At 39.1% G+C, this 17,769-nt stretch overlaps 1 protein-coding gene across 4 annotated transcripts; it reads right to left on the reverse strand.

Annotated features, from left to right (window-relative positions):
- Positions 1-5,667: 5,667 nt before the first annotated feature.
- Positions 5,668-17,619, reverse strand: bnip3lb (BCL2 interacting protein 3 like b). Of its 4 annotated transcripts, none has more exons than XM_067484811.1 (6): positions 17,298-17,619; positions 14,076-14,307; positions 10,874-11,000; positions 10,519-10,622; positions 9,320-9,469; positions 5,668-7,961 (listed from the first exon to the last, which is right to left on the reverse strand). In XM_067484811.1, the coding sequence occupies exons 1-6, from the start codon at positions 17,353-17,355 to the stop codon at positions 7,913-7,915; spliced, it is 720 nt and encodes a 239-aa protein (XP_067340912.1). In that variant the 5' UTR covers positions 17,356-17,619; the 3' UTR covers positions 5,668-7,912. The 4 variants fall into 4 exon arrangements, with proteins under 4 accessions (XP_067340912.1, XP_067340915.1, XP_067340911.1 ...); XM_067484814.1 differs by having other exon boundaries at positions 10,940-11,000; positions 17,298-17,616; XM_067484810.1 differs by having other exon boundaries at positions 10,874-11,018; positions 17,298-17,616.
- Between the last annotated feature and the right edge of the window lie 150 nt (positions 17,620-17,769).

A 17,769-nucleotide genomic window follows, 5' to 3' on the forward strand; every position in this document is an offset into this window, starting at 1 on the left:
CAGACTGACGGTGCCAAGAGCGCATCACATCTTGATGTCCGGAAATGATCTTTTTTTTTTTTATGGACCAAAGTAAAGACCTGTCGTCTGAGGTTCTGATGGATGAGTGAGCAGTGGCCTTCCTGGTAGTGACTCTAAAAGCTATGTAATGTAATATTAAAACATACTGTATATGTGTGGGACTCTGAAGGGTATTTCTGGTTCAGGTTTGAGGTCAAGAGGCGATCAGCACCATGGAGAGTTCCCAAAGTCACACCCAGTCCCACAATGAAAGGCGCTGTCCCTTCAGCACCACACCCTGTGCTCCCACACTCACCTCAACATGAAACGTAGAGTAGACATGTCTTCCTGACAGTTTGACAAACTGGGATGTTAAATCACAAAGTTTAAACTATACAAGCACAAGCAATATGTACGCAAACGTTTAGTTTATCGGGTATTTATTTATTCGTTGGGATGTGTTAAAGGCCCTTTAACGCTTAGTAGTAAAACGTTTGTTAATCTGGTAAAAAAAAAAAAAAGTAAGTAATGATCAGTCTTTTTTAAAACTCGTGTTTAATTATTATTTATTAGCATTTTAAAACTTGATCACTGGGTGGCTGTGCTCCGGTTGATTGCATCACATTGCGTTTCTCCCAGTATGTCACACCCACTTAAATCCAATAAACACAGAAAAATGTCCAATAAGGAGAAATATAAAAACAAGTCACCTTGTGCTAAATGATAGATTATTGTGCATTCATGCATAACTTAATTCTTCAAAGCAAAATATGATTGAAAACATGGTTTTCAGGGCCTTTAAGAAAGAAAATATAAACCAAAGACATTTTTATTGGCAACTCCCTAATTTGTATTTATAGAACAGTATAATTTAGCATTTAGTATAATTTTTAACGTAAATGAAGCCTTAACGTTAATAAGTTACAAATCCTTCATAAAGTGTGTTATGTTAACTGTTGTATTCTTAATGACATGTGTTTATAATGACATACCAGTTTGCAAATGGTAGTGAGAAGCAAAGGCATCAGGGTTATTTGCACTTAAATGTGATTTTACTTATTTTAAACATTAAATCATTGTAAATTTGGCTTTTTTGACAAAAAGGATTCATTTCATTGTAAAAGCAGACTTCTCCATATTTTATGTCTTTAAACCATTTCTCTATAGCTTTGAGTGAATGCTCGGGGTTATTGTCTTTCTGGAAATCGAATCACAGTTTTCAGCAGGATGGTTTCTGACAAATCTGATGAACAAAAAGCTTCATTTTGGTTTCAAGAGACCAAAGAACTTTTGTGCAGGCTTTCACATGACCTGTGAAACCTTAGCTAAGATTTAATAGGAACTTGTTTCAACAGTGGATTTCTTTTTGTCACTCTTCCATAAAGTTGTAACTGCTGAAGAACCTGGACAACAGCTGGTTTATGTAAAACCCCCTTCAGAGGAATCAGTGGTGTGGTATTAGGGTGGCTTGCTCTAGGCAGATTTATACCTGTGCCATATTCCTTCCACTTCATAATGATGGAATCAACTATACTCCAAGGCGTATTTAATCACTAGGGAAAGTTCTTATATCCATCTCTTCATTTTAATAATATTTTCACAGCATTGACTGAGGGGTTCTTTGCTCTTCTTTGTGTTTTTGGCAACGATACTGATTCATCAGTATTTTTACCTTCCAGACAGATGTATTTACACTACAATCATGTTAAACACATTCGCTGCACTCAAATGATGTCCATTAAACTACTTGTGTGACTTTCTAAACTAGTTGACTACAGCTGTTGATTTAAGGGAGTTACTAAAAGGGGTTGTGCAATCACTTATTTTACATTTTTAATATTTATTAATTTAGGAGACTTTTTTTAGACTTTTTTGTATAATTAAATTGACCATGATTCAATGGTAAAAGAAACATAAAAGGGGGGTTGGGGGGGGCTGCAAGTCTTTTTTTTTTCTGCACACAGAAAATGCATTCCTAAAACTAGATAACTAATAACACTGTAGAAACATCAGAAAATGGGAGAAATAATTTACTTTATCTGAACTTTTTAAAAAGTAAATGTCATGTGATCAAGATGGCAGAAATGAGGCCTGAATATCATCATGCACAACACTAACTCATATTAACAATTACACTATATGAATTATAAAAATCTCATTGGAGTGCAACAAGTAACAAAGCAGCTAACAATGTAATCTCATTGTGAAAAACCCATTTAAAAGAGCTCTTCCTCTGTCTTTTTCACATTTCCCTTCATAAATTTATCATATTGCTCAATGTAAAGAGACATCTACATTAATTATGGTTTGTAATGGACATTTTTCAATTTTGAGTTGAGCTTTATAGAAAGTAGATGACTGCAAGGTATAAATAAATCAGTGCTGCATAGTGATCAATAACAACAGGCAGTAACATCTTACCCTAACACACGCATTGTTAATTCCTGACTCACATTATAACAGGCAAATCTCCAACCTGCACAAAGAAAGGAAAACATTTTAGCTGTGAGTCCATGTCAGCCCAGTTTCCATAACAACGTAGTGGGCAGCAAATGGCTTTGCTGCTACTATTTCCTCTCCCAGAGAGCTGTGAGGGCCGCTGTTGTGTGTGTGTGTGTCTGTGTGTGGGTGGGTGGTCATTGCGGCAGCAGAGGACGACAAAGTCTGACGTCTGAATGTCAGAGGTACAATCAGAAAAGTTCAAAAGTCAAAAGTACAGCCACACCCAAGGACCAAGACAATGCAATGAGAGCCCTCCTTTCTGGACTGTCGCTCACTAAAACAAAACATTCCCCCGGGTGGGGGGGTTTGGGGATGGGGGGTAGTGTTAGATAATTAGAGAGCAAAGTTGGCAGCATGCCCGGTAAACAGTTGGAAGAGGCCGGGGGGGAGTCTGGTCTCTGGACAGGAAGGGCACGGTCCTGGCATCTAGGAACACATGTTGGACAAGTAGTGAGATCAGCAGTATGAGTGCATTCTGTAATCTGCTGCTGTTAGCTTGCTTATTAGGTTTGATCATTAGCTCAAAGTTTGTTTTTGTTTTTGTCAGTCTGAATACTTGAAATCATTTCGCATGGATTATAGAAGATTTGATAGTACACAAAGATGCACCATTCATTTCGTTCTTCTTCTCTTCTTTGCTTTGCTCCATTCTTTTCCCTGCTTTCACAGCTCGATTAACCCCCTTAGGTGCCCCTGGGGAAAGATGAGGCTTTGGCCCCCATTGCAATTTTCCAGTGTTGGTATTTTGGTCAGGTCTTCTTTGCAAAATTGGTTTCCAATGTCAATGGGGCTATTTAGTTTTGTAAATACAATTTTAATTAAAGAAGAAAACAAGGGAAATTATCACAAACAATTCCTCACTTGTTGCCTCTGCCTTTGGGACAGCTGCTGAATTTGCATGGTGGATCAGCCCATCTTTTCTTATCTTAAGCTGTATGGACAATTATATATGGGGACTGGTGAACATCAGAGAGAGACATTGTCTACTTAACTTGGTTGCAACCCAGCAGAAAAGCTCCATTTATTGAATGCCATTGATTCTTTCTTTTGATGCAGAACTTCTGTAAAAAGTCCACTAACATTGGTTTGCAGGCCACATAGTTAATAGCACACTGAACAGCCTAAACACGTAGGAATAAATATTAGCACTGATCAGTTTCTATCCTAAAAGTTGTTCTTTACTAACACACTGTCTGTTCTTGAGAACCACAGTTAACACTGGGTTTACATTATGTCCTGGTGCAACTGCTGGCTTTGCTGCCACACACATACACTGGCCAACCGCTTAGACTCAGAAATTGAAGAAATGTTGTTAACATATTCTTAAAGGCCTGAGTTCACCGAGTTTACCGGTGTTCAGATTTCTTCCTCATGCATCGTCTCACAATGTTTCTTTATCTGGCAGTAAAAGCTGCTGCAGTGTAGAGCTGCTGAATCCTGAAGAGATGAGGAGGAAATTCTCATCCACCAAGAGGATGGAGGCGGCCACCACCCTGTAACCCATGGCAACGCCATCAGCTGCAGTGGGAGGAGCCCTGTATCATACTGCATCTGGATTGGTTGGGAACAGGTGTTCTGAGGTTCCATATAGGGAGAACTATGGAAGAATGTGGCAGAGAGGAAGCAGGTCTAAAGGGGTGGGGGGTAAATATACATCAGTCACTGGTCAGCTGTTTAGTGATTACAGTGAGAGAATCTATCCCTCTGTTATAGTATGTGCCTGTTATGTGTTTTCATTTACCAAAAAGCATACTTTGAATAATGTGAACTTCTGACATTTATATCTATTTTATTAGATAACCTAAAGCTTAGAAAATACATACAACCACATCTAAATTACAATAGTTGAACAAGAAATGGAGTTTTGCACTTTTTCACTTTGATGAAATCTTAAAGAGGCAGTTTGACGACCGCTAAGTTGTACAAATCTTTCTTGCTCTCGAGAAAAGAAGATCAATATTATTTTCATGTCTGTCCATTAAATATGAAGCTATACAGCCACCTTCTAACTTATCTTAACTTTAAGAGCAATGCACCAAGACTGAAAGCTGTGGAAAAAGACAATGCTCAATACAGCTAAAATAATACAACACATAGAGGTTTAATGCACTGGCCTATTTCTTGACAGGGAGCAATGACTTCTTGGAGTCTTGGCTATAAAGTGTGAAACCACAATTTTTGCCCTTATAGTTGTTATTTGGATGAAATGCAGTCATAACTACGCACAGAGCCACCCTAGCTGGTGACCCCAGCTCCAGTACTGATGCTAAGCTAACTGATTAGCATAGTTGTAAGTGAAAGTTGGTGATTGGATCTGATCATCTGAAGATCAGCAACCATCACCCTCTTTTTTTATTCCTTTTACAAAAATGTTTAAATTACATCCATGTGGTGTTACAGAATATTATCCGGCTTTAATAAAAGAGAGCACTACACAGATGTACTGTAAATAAATTACTAAATAATAATGTAAAATAATGTACTGTAAATAATTTACTAAATATTAATGTAAATAATTTAAAATAACAGAACAACAAAAGAAATCTCCACTGGAGTGCAGTGCTTCCCTACTCAGCCACAGAAGCTGCACTAAGCAGTTTTAACCCTTTAACAACCAGTGTTGTGTTTCCCTATTGTTTTCATTGGTTGAAAAATGAAGGTTCTGCATATGTAGGTTCTGTTGTGCAACAGCAAAGGCTTTAAATAAACAGCTTTGTTACAGCAGGAAAAATTTTAAGGAAGAGATAAAAATCACAAACCCAAAACATTCCATACTTTTTGCAATTCAGCTCCAAGTATCTTTTTACCTCAGCTGCCCCTTTTCCCCAAACTGATCTGTCTTCATACGGCAACTGTAAAACAGTACATTTTAGTGAGTTAGTAAACATCTAATGATTTCCTGAGAAGCGCTGGGCCTCAGGTCTCAGCTAGTTATTTAAAATCACCAGACACGCACTTGAATCACATCCAAAACAACAGGCTTTGGACTTTAACAACTGCAAGACGTTTCTTACACAACAATTTAAATAATGACTGCACATGCAAATAGTACAGAATGTAAACCACTCTGTGGTGTTATTAGCTCCTTAATAGACCTTCAGGAGACCTGGATGTCTCCTGTGGGAGCTTTGTAGTTATTTACAATAAAAAAGAAGCACACTTAGCTTCATTCAGGTAATCTTTAATGACAAAATGTTTATCAATTTCTTCAATGTCATGGGAAAAAGAAAATTAAAGCAAATGCAAATCTCATCTCATATCAGGCCCTGACATCAAATATAGTTTTCTTTGCACTTTTTAAGGAATTTGACGTCCACTCTATTCGCTAAAGCTTCCTTCAATATCAGGGGAGGGGGGAAAAAAAAGACAATTCAAAACAAACTAAAAAGGAAAGAACAATCAACAATGTCATTTTCAAACACTGAAAGTACCAACACAAGCATAGACTTGGATATAGCCTGACATAACAGTGCAGTATCTCCGTGGTTGAATTGTAGGATGCAGTGATGTTATCTCTGCTGCTAGTTGAGGAGTCTGTTATAATGTCTGAAGTAAAAAAAAAAGACGCACAAGTTTACCTGCACGGTCAAGTAGTGTTGGAAAGCTTTTAATGCAGAGTTCTTGACTTCTCGTGTCAAATGACCCTACAGGTTCCATGTGGTGATAATATCTTCACCCTCACAACTCAAACTTAATCCAGTTGCTGTTTGAATTAGTCAGTGTACTCTGCTATGAGAAGGGCTAAAACAAAGTGTTAATAGTTGTTAAATTCTATACGGTCTCAACACATAACAGACCTCTAGGAATTAATTAGTTCTGCAGGCAATGTTTTTGCTGCAGAAACAAATTCCTACATCATGCAGAAATAAACAGTAACTTAGAGAGATATGAACTTTTAAATAAAATGTCTGTTGAACGAAGTGCTCAGTCCAACCTCAGCAATACCACGGTAAAATCAATGTCTGATGTCATGTTTTCAATCATGCCGATATCCCACTAGCTTTACTCAACATGCTAATCAAGCATTAAATTATCCACCCTTCAGTTTTGCAAGTTGGTGCACATCTGAGGCATCACTCCAGGAAGAGAGACAAATGAACAATGAATAATTTTAAACCCAAGTCCCCAGGAGTCAATTTGCTTCACTTGCTACTTAATGACGTATTTCTGATTATTTTATTAGGAAATTTTGGCAAATGTATTAGATATAGCATTGACTAGTACTGGACATTTTTTAAATCAATTGTAACATGATTAAACAAATTATAATATACTAAAATTAAAACAATGAAATGCCATTTTTAATTTTAAATAAAACAAGTCAACATAGATTATCATCATCAGCTTATGTCTGTAAGCTTTTTGGTACCAAATCCTAACATATCGATTACATAAATCACTAATATAAAACAACCATGTAATACTCAATCTGGAGTTAAATAAGTGGTTACTAACTGGACAGCACTAGCTCTACTATACAATACAGAAGGATTGTTTGAGCAAATGACTGACACTTTCTGGATCATACTGCACTGTTACCCAAAATCCAACCACAAAACAAATACTGTTATTGTGCATAATCAGAGCCTGCCTGCACCACACACTGCTAGCCCCTTTTCCAGTTATTGTCACTTTGCAGAAAATATTCTTTCAGGTGCACATTTTCGTTGATTTTCATTTCCAGATTTCTCTTCTAGCAGACAGAAAGAGACAGAAATTCCCCAGTGCAAAAATTCATGAGCGCTTATGGTTCGAAATGGCCACTAACGGTAACTTCTTTCATGATTACAAAGTCTCCAAAAACAACCACTGCTGTAAAATAAATAAAAGATTACGTTACGTAGAGAGGGTAACAAAATGGCTACTTTCAAAAAGGCTTCATCATCAGTTTCCGTAGCCGACTGAATTTGGTTGAACCTTTTTGGGTTCGAGTGTTGGGCTACTTGTGTAGGTGGCACAATCTGTGGTCAGTTCTAAAACTGGACAGTCATCGCTTGTTGTTAGATAATCAAAGGGCACTAGGACAGTGTGTGTAGTAGAAGAGTTTGGTTCGATGCTGAGTACCCTTCCTGAAAACCCACCCGGTATAAATATTTGAGCCCAGTTGCTGGGGAGAAGGAAATTTGACCTTATTCATTCTTTGAAAAGCTTATACAAATGAGTGAATGATATAAGGGAAGATATCTACAGACTGGCAGAACAGTTGGCCAAGAAAAAAGGGTGAGAAACAAAGGGAGACGGGGAAAAGGCAGATGCATTTCACCTGAGAACATGTCATATCTCAGAGATGAGGAGGGGAAGCAGGGGCAGGCAGGGCAGAGGGGGTGGGGGTGGTGTTCTTCTTTTAAACAGCAAAACCTTCCCCAACAACTCATGGCCATGTATCAGGCACTTTTCTTCATTTACTGGATCAGAAGGAGCTGGCAGGTGGTGTGGTCAACCTCTTCCCAATGTAGACTCTGACAAGAAGGTAAGCAGACATGTAGCAGGTTACAGATCACCTTCATCTTTCTGAAAGCAGCATGTAAAAATCTGCTTCCATAATGAAAACAATTTAACTGTGCTGATTTATAAATGAAGTATTTCCTCGACTTCTCATCCACTGGTATTGACTAAGACAGGATGTATGTAATTGCTGGTACATGAAACAACACCCTGCAGATTCCCACGTTGCATTAGTGCAGGGCAAATATCTGTTTGAATACAGAATAATTTCTGCATTGCGGTAACTGCAAGGACAGAGCCATTGTTAATATTAGTTTCACTATTATGATGTCACAATATCCACCTTTCCATCTAAATTTGGAACATGTTTTAAACAAACCACCAAAAAACACTTCCTTTGAGTAGTTTAAAGAAAATATAGAGCTCAGTGCCTCCTGATAAATGAGTAGATGGCACCCCCCTTTTACAGACCTACATACATTAAACCACTGCAGAAGAAAAAAAAAAAGGTGGACATACATGATATAAGTTTAGACTGCCAGGGAAATTTCAAAAAAATGAAAACTGGGGAAAATGTGATGAAAATGTCTGTGTGTATTTTAGGTATCAGTTTATGCTGTGTTACAGTCTCCTCTCTGTTGCACAAATTTCACTCTGCAGCTAAATATAGTTTCATTGGTGGAGCAGAATCTTCTGTTGAAGTGTATCATGTTCATCAAGGTTGGGATTCATTCATAATTAAAACTGTACTTGCATAGCAATTATGACAGATGAGCTGGCATGTACAGTACCAAACTCTGGACTTAGCTTGTCTAAATGGAACCCAGCCATCAAGGTTATTACTTACACCAAGGCTTTAAATGTTTCATGTTAAAATGAGATCATTTACGAGGTCACTGAATCTGATTTAGTATGAAACAAAAAAGAAAATGAATTGGCTGTGATGTTACCAGGTTAGCAAGCTTCAGGTTAACAACGTGGTACAAAATCAGCAGACATCTGACAGGGGATAAAAGAAAAAACTCTACTCTTTAGTCTCTCTAGAATCACATCAGTTAAATCGATTGCTGTCTGAGGTATCATTGCAGTGGCATTATCTCATTGAGGAGCAAGGATTATTTGAACACCTATTATCACAAACAGAGAGTGGGCCTGGAGTGCTGGAGTTCACTGTAACAGCAGGTGTGCAGCCTTTCATTCAGCAGCTGCTCTGCCTATTTGTCTGTGTCTATACAGCACCCCCTGCTGGTGTGTTTCAACAACTGTGAAATATTAAAAGATAGTCATATATACACAATCCTGATTATTCACTGCTAGAAGAAAATCAGTTAAACTACTTTCTGTCTTGACAGATAGCAGAAGTGTTTCTTACCCCAGGCCCAGAGCAAGGATGTGTGACAGTAGCAGCGAGGGGATAAAGACTTTGAGGAACTCAGCGGAGAAGATGCCTCCTTTCTTCATGGCCCCGGTCTTCCTCATGCTCAGTGTTACTGAGCGTCGAGGATGGCGGAAATGAAATTCCCTGCAAAAAATCACAGACACCTCAGAATACTGACCCGTTTTGTTTTGTTTTTGTTTTTTTGGAGGGGGGTGGGGTGGGGGGGTCTTTCGGCTTATCCCGTGAATTCAGGGTCACCTCAAGGCATCATTGTCCGCACGTTGCACAGCTGTAGATGGAAAAGGCCAGGACCGGGGATCGAACCACTGATCCTCCGTAGACAACTGCCTTACCCACTTACCTACAGCCGTCACTAGACAACTGACCCCTGTAATCCAAGCTAAATATGTCCCCCAAGCATGTCACAGCTAAGCCATTTATGAAGCACAAACACCCAGCTTTCTCTGGTAAAACTTCTCAGATTCTATGGGAAAAGTAAGTACTTTCTGTTACTAGAGAAATGTTGGGAGAGTGGTTCCTCTTAAATCCTGACAGTCAATCTATTAACCGAGGTCACAGATTATCAGACATATAAGCAGCTAAAATATTTAATACTTGAGTGTGTCACTTTGGGTGCTGCTCTGGGAAAAGTGAGAGGAGAAACCTGCTTTTATTTGCAGTCCTTAAGAAATATGTATGTGTGAGCTTCATGTGGCTGCAAGTTTATGTAGTTGCAATGTTGCTGGAAACTGACATCCCAACATATCCAACCCATGTTATGCGACTAATAGCTAATGACTTAAAGAAGCTTCACAGTCCAAAATCCAATTTCACTGGGTAATGTATGTGTACCTCAAGACCAATATGAGCCATCAGTTCTTGTCTATTTCTTCTATCTAAATTGTTGAAATAAAATTTATACAAAGCAGACATGTTTTTTTATAACACAAATGGTTTATACAAGACTAAATATGAATAAATTTCTCTAGACATTTGTAAAAAGGCAATACTTTGTGAATGTTTTAACCCTCACCTCTTTAATAGAGTTTGACAAACAATTCCTGCCAGAGAACTGTTTGCACACTAGAGCAACTTTATTGCCCTAATAACTATGTACTTTCTCAGAACAAACAAGCAGCTGTGTGTTTGGCTGCCATAAACACCACACTGATGTTCAGGGAGTTTAAACTTACTTGGGGGGAATGTTTTCTGGTCGACTAGACCAGTCAGCAACCCAATCTGCATCTTTCATCAGAATGTCCATGTCCCTCTCCTTGTCCAAGACGTCTTCTTCTGACTAAACACAAACACACACACTTTCTTTAGACTATATGATGACAATTCTATTAAAACAAAGAGACACTTCTTAAAAATGTGTGCATGTGTCAACAATTGCTGACTGCATAAAAAGTAAACGGAAAGAAGGTTTGAGGAAATAATGGTAACAAAAAAAATGTAAAAAAAAAATCTTAATTCACATTGGGTGTGGCACTTATCTCCATAGAAACTACAGGCAGTTGTCATTCAAATACACACAAACACACACACCATTTCAGAACCAAGGGCTGGGGTTGCCATGGCAACAGACGGACGGAGAACCTGAGAAGCTCTTACTTGGCTATCTCTTCTCCCAGTCACGTCCACGTCGAAGATGATCTGTCCATCATCCTGCGGACTGTGGGGCCGAGGAGGGCTGAGGTTAAAGTCAGAGTTGGCAAATAAGAAGTTATATTTTCAAAACTTTCATTATGAAAATTTAATTGTGTGCATTAACAAGCTTTATAGAGAATGAAAAGCTGAAGTCACACCATGGGTAACAGATGCTGTATTTTTGTTAATGTCAATATTGTAAGAATTTCACCTTATACCAACATAACAAATTATGAATTATATAATACATTTCTTTTTTGTAGTAACACTATGTAATATTATGCAATCTCTCATTAGTAATATTATTACTAGTTACTTTGTGCTATTACTCGTTAACATATTTAGAAACCATACTGAGGTTGCTTTTAAAGGCAATTCATGTTTTCTGGAAAAATCAAAACTCCTAAAACATCTTGTCAATTTTTCAGTTAGTCTGCGTGTTACACCCACCAAAATTCTGATAATGGGGAGCAACAACATTGTGGGGCGGGGAGGTGCAGAACAGCCTTGTTCCTTGGAGCTGAATCCCTGTCGCCAGTAAAGCCTGTGTATTTGAAAGAACTATGATGGCTTGTAATGGAGAATGTGTGGACAACATCAATGGTAAAATGTTGGTGTTTCTGACTAACTGTTAGTCAAAGCATGAAGAGGTGAATTATGAGCTAGCTAGCAGCTCAGGCGTACTTCTGTAATATTGATAGTTGATCTTCAGGCACTATGAGTAGAACACGTGAATGTTTAGGTAGTCAGTATGAGATCACTGAAGGTGACTAACATGACATTAAAAAGCATGAGAAATGTCAGAGATGTGCAGCTGATATTGTATGAGTATTTTAGTAAGTGGGTTTAAATATTTTACTTTCTGTATTTTGTTTAGTTTAAGAGTGGCGCCAACTTACTTTTGTGAGGATGGCTATGATCTTTGTTTGCTGGTGTCCGCACTTAAGATCTTGCACATAGACAATTTGCTTTTTAAAAACTATGATCATTTTGAACTGGATGGCAGCAACATAGCAACATGTCTCATAAAAGTTTAATCAGTTTACCACTGTGCTGCATAAACACTTTTGCCTCTTTACATGTTTTTAAAATCAGGACTTCAATTGTTTTTCTTTTTTAAAGGATTTTTTCCACCCATTCTTGCTTGATAGAAGATTTCAGCTGCTCAACCGTTCTGGGTTAGTTTAGCACAAGGTTTTACTACCAAATCTTGCTGTTGCCAAAATAAGCAAGTCCTTGTCTGGCAGCATGTGTTGCTCCAAAACCCGCATACATTATTCAACATTAATGGTGCAAGTTATTTGCATTCATTTAAGGATGCAGTGACAAATTGTGTTCACCGACAATGGTGAGTCCATGCAGTGATTTCTACTACAGAATGGATTGTTTAATGCAGTCCCAGAATGAAAGGTGCATTTTTCATTGAGTCATACATTTTGCAATATGCTTACCATCTGAAAACTTTCCTAGTTGTGAGATTATCTACCAGGTCATTTTTCTTAGCATTACGAAACTTTTTTTCACTCTGCTGTTGGGCCTGGGCCTCTTTTTTTATTCCTTCCTTTTTTCAGTTTTTCAGTAGACACTCTTCCTGGGTTCAATATTTGATAGGTTCTCTCCATAAATATGTGCTCAATCAAAAGTAAGTTCAAGTGATTTGCAAGGGATAGTACTCTCTTTTTATTTACATTTGACACAACTTCCTAACTTTTCTGGAAATGAATACCTATTGGTTTTGGTAGAACAGGGGACCTGGACCTGAAACTCTGATTACTTAATCAATGGAAATTTATGTCTCAATATATAAAAATTTTGAGTTGGATGTTTCAGAAGTCCTTTTTCCACTAGTCCTACTGCTCCTTTACTCTGACCTCTATACTGGTGCGTGTGTCTTTAAAAAGTGACCAAAAAAACAAATAATAAATTCTAATTAACTCTGTGCAATATGTTTGTGTTTCTCTTCCTTTTATTTCAGAAAAGCTTGTTGGTACAGTGCTCTCGGCTCAAGTGCACAAAAACATCCTCAGGTGACGTACTGGCAGCTGGCTGCTCTCTGATAAGCTCTGCTTTATCACACCCTCAAGGATTACACACAAGCACATGATGTGGCTAGAAGTTCAAAGGTCAGGATTTTTCTAACTTGCTCAACAGAATGGGAGGCAGACTATTAAAGAAGGTGTCACTGTATTTTCAGAAGACAACTTTACTAATATGCTGCTGTCATGTCCGTGGTGAAGCTGAGTGAATAGGCAAATTATGAAAAACGGGATTCCTGACCTTCTCAGTTTGTCTCATAACTCATAATGGAGTGGTTTAAGATGTGTACCACCACCAATTACCACATCCTGGTCCGACATCTGACCCAGCACACCTTTGTAGCATAACATTCCCTTATCTCTCTGACCTGATTTCCTGTCTCATCAGTGCAGTTTAAACAAAGCCTACTCAGACTTTTACCAGCAGTTACCAGTTACTATATTGCTGCCACCTAGCTTTCACTAAACATACATGTGATTATGTGCAAATCCAAATGCAAAATTTTTATTTAGTTCCTGTACTTAAATTCTATTACTACACTAGCCCTCCTATTAGGAAATGGTGACAATAAGACACTATAATTGGGTTTCCAAACATGCTAACTCTAAAATCGGAGGTGTGCTTTCTGACACGAGCCAGTGAAAAGCACGAGGAACTTTAGACAGGAAACAACATAACCACGTGACCTTATCATTAACAACTACAAACAAAGCCTTGTGTGAGCCCAAGAACTCATGACTCTTAACAGTTACATCATGGTAGTAATTCCTGAGCCCTGTTCTGTGTTTATCAGCACTGTGACCTAAACCCATTATATTTTGCGAGTTTAATAATTAGAAAAAATAAAAGTTGATAGTTATTTGCATTTACAAATAATTAATCTCTATATTCTTTTATCTACATTGCAATGTATAGATTTATCTATATACTGAGTCTGAGATGCTCAGACATAAAACAGCCACTCTAGAGCTAATGAGGACAGGATCTTCTCGCTCAGTAGAACAGATTCCGGACTTTTTTGAACAACTACATTGAAACACTTTCAGGGGATTCTTCATATTACCTGTCGCAGGAAGAGTTGCTGCGGCTTGACTCATGCTGGGCATCCAAAAGGATCTTCTCCATGTCTCCATTGTGGATTGAAGAGGAGGACGGAACATGCTCCAGTCCCCCCACCATGGCCTCCTCTTCCTCTACCTGAGGGAGGGGTAGCAGGCCAGGGGCAGGGCCGCTGGTGGCGGATGACTGGGCTGAGCCGGCTGCACCTCTGTTCATTTCCAACTCCACCCAAGAGCCTTTGGAATGAAAAAGACATTACACACACACAAATTAGGAGTAACACAGAAGGCAGCTGACCATAATGTTTTTTTTTCCCATTTCAGTCATACTCCAAAAATTACAAAAATAATAAATTCCTGAAAAACAAGTGAGATTAACGAGCGGGAGCTTAATGATATAATGAGACAGAAAAAAAGCAAAGTCATGTAAAAATGAAAGACGATTAGTATTTGACAATTTTATGGTGAAGCTCTTCACCAGATGTAAACCTTAAATGTTTCATGGGTGAGCAACAACTGCTCTACGAAGTAGTGCTTGATTTGCTTTTATGACCAACACCTGGACTTCATGAGCACATTACACAATAAAGAAGAAGATTAGAAAGAATATAGAATCGAGTCTCTAAACTTGTCAGGATTGCCTGTAATGATGAAGTCAGTGTACACTCAATAAACCAATGAGACAATTTTGTGTTTAGAGAAAGATGAGATATGCCCCAGGAAGTTTTTTTTTTGCTTAGATTTGTGACTTATATCAGTTTGCACCTGAGAACAGTTATTTATCTATGTAGTTTATTTTAACACATTTTACCACCATTTTGAGTAGATTCTCAGAAAGAGAGTCTGCCTTTCACTCCACAAACAAACTAACACAAAATAAACCCTCATATAATCTTTTCATTATATGCAAACCATCCTATTTGACAAATAATTTCACTTTGTGCTACATTTCTATAGGCCATTTTATTGCAAACATTTTAACTTGTTATAGCACAAAGAGCATATGTTAAACTATTATTGTCACTATTATTGTCACAAAACAATGGACGACCTGCAATTGTCAACCGAACAAGTTCAAGAGTGAAGCTCGATTTACTGCTGTGTGATAGGGCAGTAGTGCCTGTGTATGTGCTGTGGTTTCTTGAAGACCTTGACTTTGATATATGACGTGGTCCCTGTTTGTATGCCAGCTCTGGCACAGACTGGCAGGTGAAGAGCCACAGCATGTCAGAGCGAGGGTTTCAAAGGAAGGGCAGCATAGCCTGGGCATGAATTTAGAGAAAAGGGAACATCCTTCATCATGCAGCTTTAAAACACTTTGTTTCTTGCTTCAACCAAAAAAGAGGAAGACCTCCTCACCCCATATTATAAGTAAACCCAATATTCACATGAGCTTTCAGCAGACTACATTTAAAAGGCATCATGGCAGTTAAATCCACTGCACAAATGGTGAATTGCTCCCCTCTAAACAGGCCTAGTCTCAGCACTCACATGCATCCTGTGGATTACATGGCAGACTGTGAGCCAAGCTGCTATCCACAGCCTATTGTCTTCACTCTGTGGACTAAAACCATGTTGCTATGGCACTGACACTTCCGAACATTCTGGCCACAGAGCTGTTATCAGCTGTCGGGTGGGTTTAGAGGAGGCAGACACTATTTGACCACTTTGATGCTCAGGTTCAGACAAGAGGGGAAGAGGTCCAAAGGTGGCTCTTGCCTGCAAGGCCTAGGTATGAGATATTTGTAACATGGATGTGAGAGTTTAATGAAACATCAAAAACATCTTAGTATGTACAACTGTATATAGTGTATATGTCACAAACGCACCAATCCCCTCTTCAAAATTTTATGTAAATTGTACACTTTATAAATGACATGACTCTGGCTCAGTGAGATGTATGTACAACCAATATGCTTTACAGTCAAAAGGAAACTCATCAAACATGGCATTAAGTGATAAGGCAACTTATTTAGCCTTTGACAAAATAATGTGACATGTTTTTCCTTAATGTTTCCAGGCCTTATCCAACCTTTCCCCCCCCCCCCAAGATCCAGTATTTACACACAAGAAGAGTTATAAAACACATCAGGGCAGCCGGACTTTCTTTCTCTGACTTGTTGCTTCCTCACTTGCTGTTATGCAATAGAGCCTAACATGTGATTAATGTACACATAACATTCAGAAACCAGGGTGCACCTTTATTGTTAAGCACCAGCCAAATGCTGGCAACATGCTGGCTCCACAGGCCGTTTATAAATAGGTGAATGTCCAGCACTGGCTAAAAGCTAAACAAGTGGCCTTTAAGTTCGTGCCCAGACTCTGGTTTGGAATCGACAAGCCTCCATGTCCCTGCATTACTGTGTGCTGTAACACTTCCCCCACCTTGCTCACACCCAAAACGCGTCCCCTTGTCACTGTGGCCATAAATAGCATGCCAAGTCACGGCACCCCCCCACAAATTGTGGTCAAAGTTAAACCGCAGCAGGCCTGAAGTCACAGAAGCGCTATGTTAGAAACCTACTTTGTTTACGTCGGGAATGGCTTATACAAGCCAGGGTTTTAGATGTAGCTATCCGATTTCAATACGTAAACGTTTAGGTAATATACTTCCATTCACAATATCTTACAGTGAAAACACAAAGGCAACTGCTATTTGCAAATTATAGGTTACTAGTGTATTTAGATAAAGAGTCATGATTACTTTAAAAAGGAACCGTTTAAACACGAATCCTGGTACTGTGTAATGGATAAAAATGTAACATAATTTACACAAAAAGAGGAATGGGTGCATCAACGTAATATTTTTCGCTGGTCCTAGTTGTATATATTAATGAGTTTCCTTGAATGTTAAGGGCAGCGAGTATCCCAGACTGTCAAAATTTGTTTGTCCCCATTTCGGCCAGTTTTGAGCTTTTCTTCCATCTCGCCTTGTTGACAACCCTTAAACCCACCTCCAACCCTCCGCCTGAGTCTCGATTGGCTCCCTGTCGGAGTCCGTCAAGCCTTTCGAAATACCATTTGTCCGACCACTGTCAGTAAACCCACCGAACATAGCGTTCTTACGCCACCTCACTGTAGCTGGGCAGCGAAAAAAATGATTAATGGGTACATTAAACTGCCTTTACTGGTCAAATATCCTCAGTAATTCAGTTATAAACCAAACAGGCACATAGCCCGACAGAAAACACGCTGACAGGCTGCTGCAGTCCAGCAATTTAACTTACCGTTTAGCCCGGAGTCTCCGTTGTTGTCTGAAGCAGTGGTGTTAGCAGCGTTGGACATCGTCGTGCCTGGTGAGGAGGGCGGGTTGCATAAAAGGCTAAAGTCAGTGCAAAACGTGCACTACGTTATCTGCACACATTCAGACGTGCGATAGTTCCAAATGGTCCGTACCGCCTTCTGCACCAGTTATTAGTGAACGGTTGGCGACGCCAAGCTAACGCTTGCGTTTGTTGCTGTCCGTGAGTGCGTTAGCTGGTCTGGAAGCGGCAACCGCGAGCCACTGAGATCTTTCCGGAGCTGTGTGATGACGTCACACCTCCCCGTTGATAACAAAAGACAGGGGGGAATCAAATTTCATAACAAAATTCCCACTGAAAAATAAGCCAGCACAGGCAACGACGTGCATGAATTAACAGCAACAGTTATCAACTTATAGTAGAATATCGTCCTGGCTGGCGTTGGGGCAATTTGCCC

Source organism: Channa argus, chromosome 18 (genome assembly GCF_033026475.1).
Source record: "Channa argus isolate prfri chromosome 18, Channa argus male v1.0, whole genome shotgun sequence".
In the NCBI taxonomy this organism is placed as follows: Eukaryota; Metazoa; Chordata; class Actinopteri; order Anabantiformes; family Channidae; genus Channa; species Channa argus.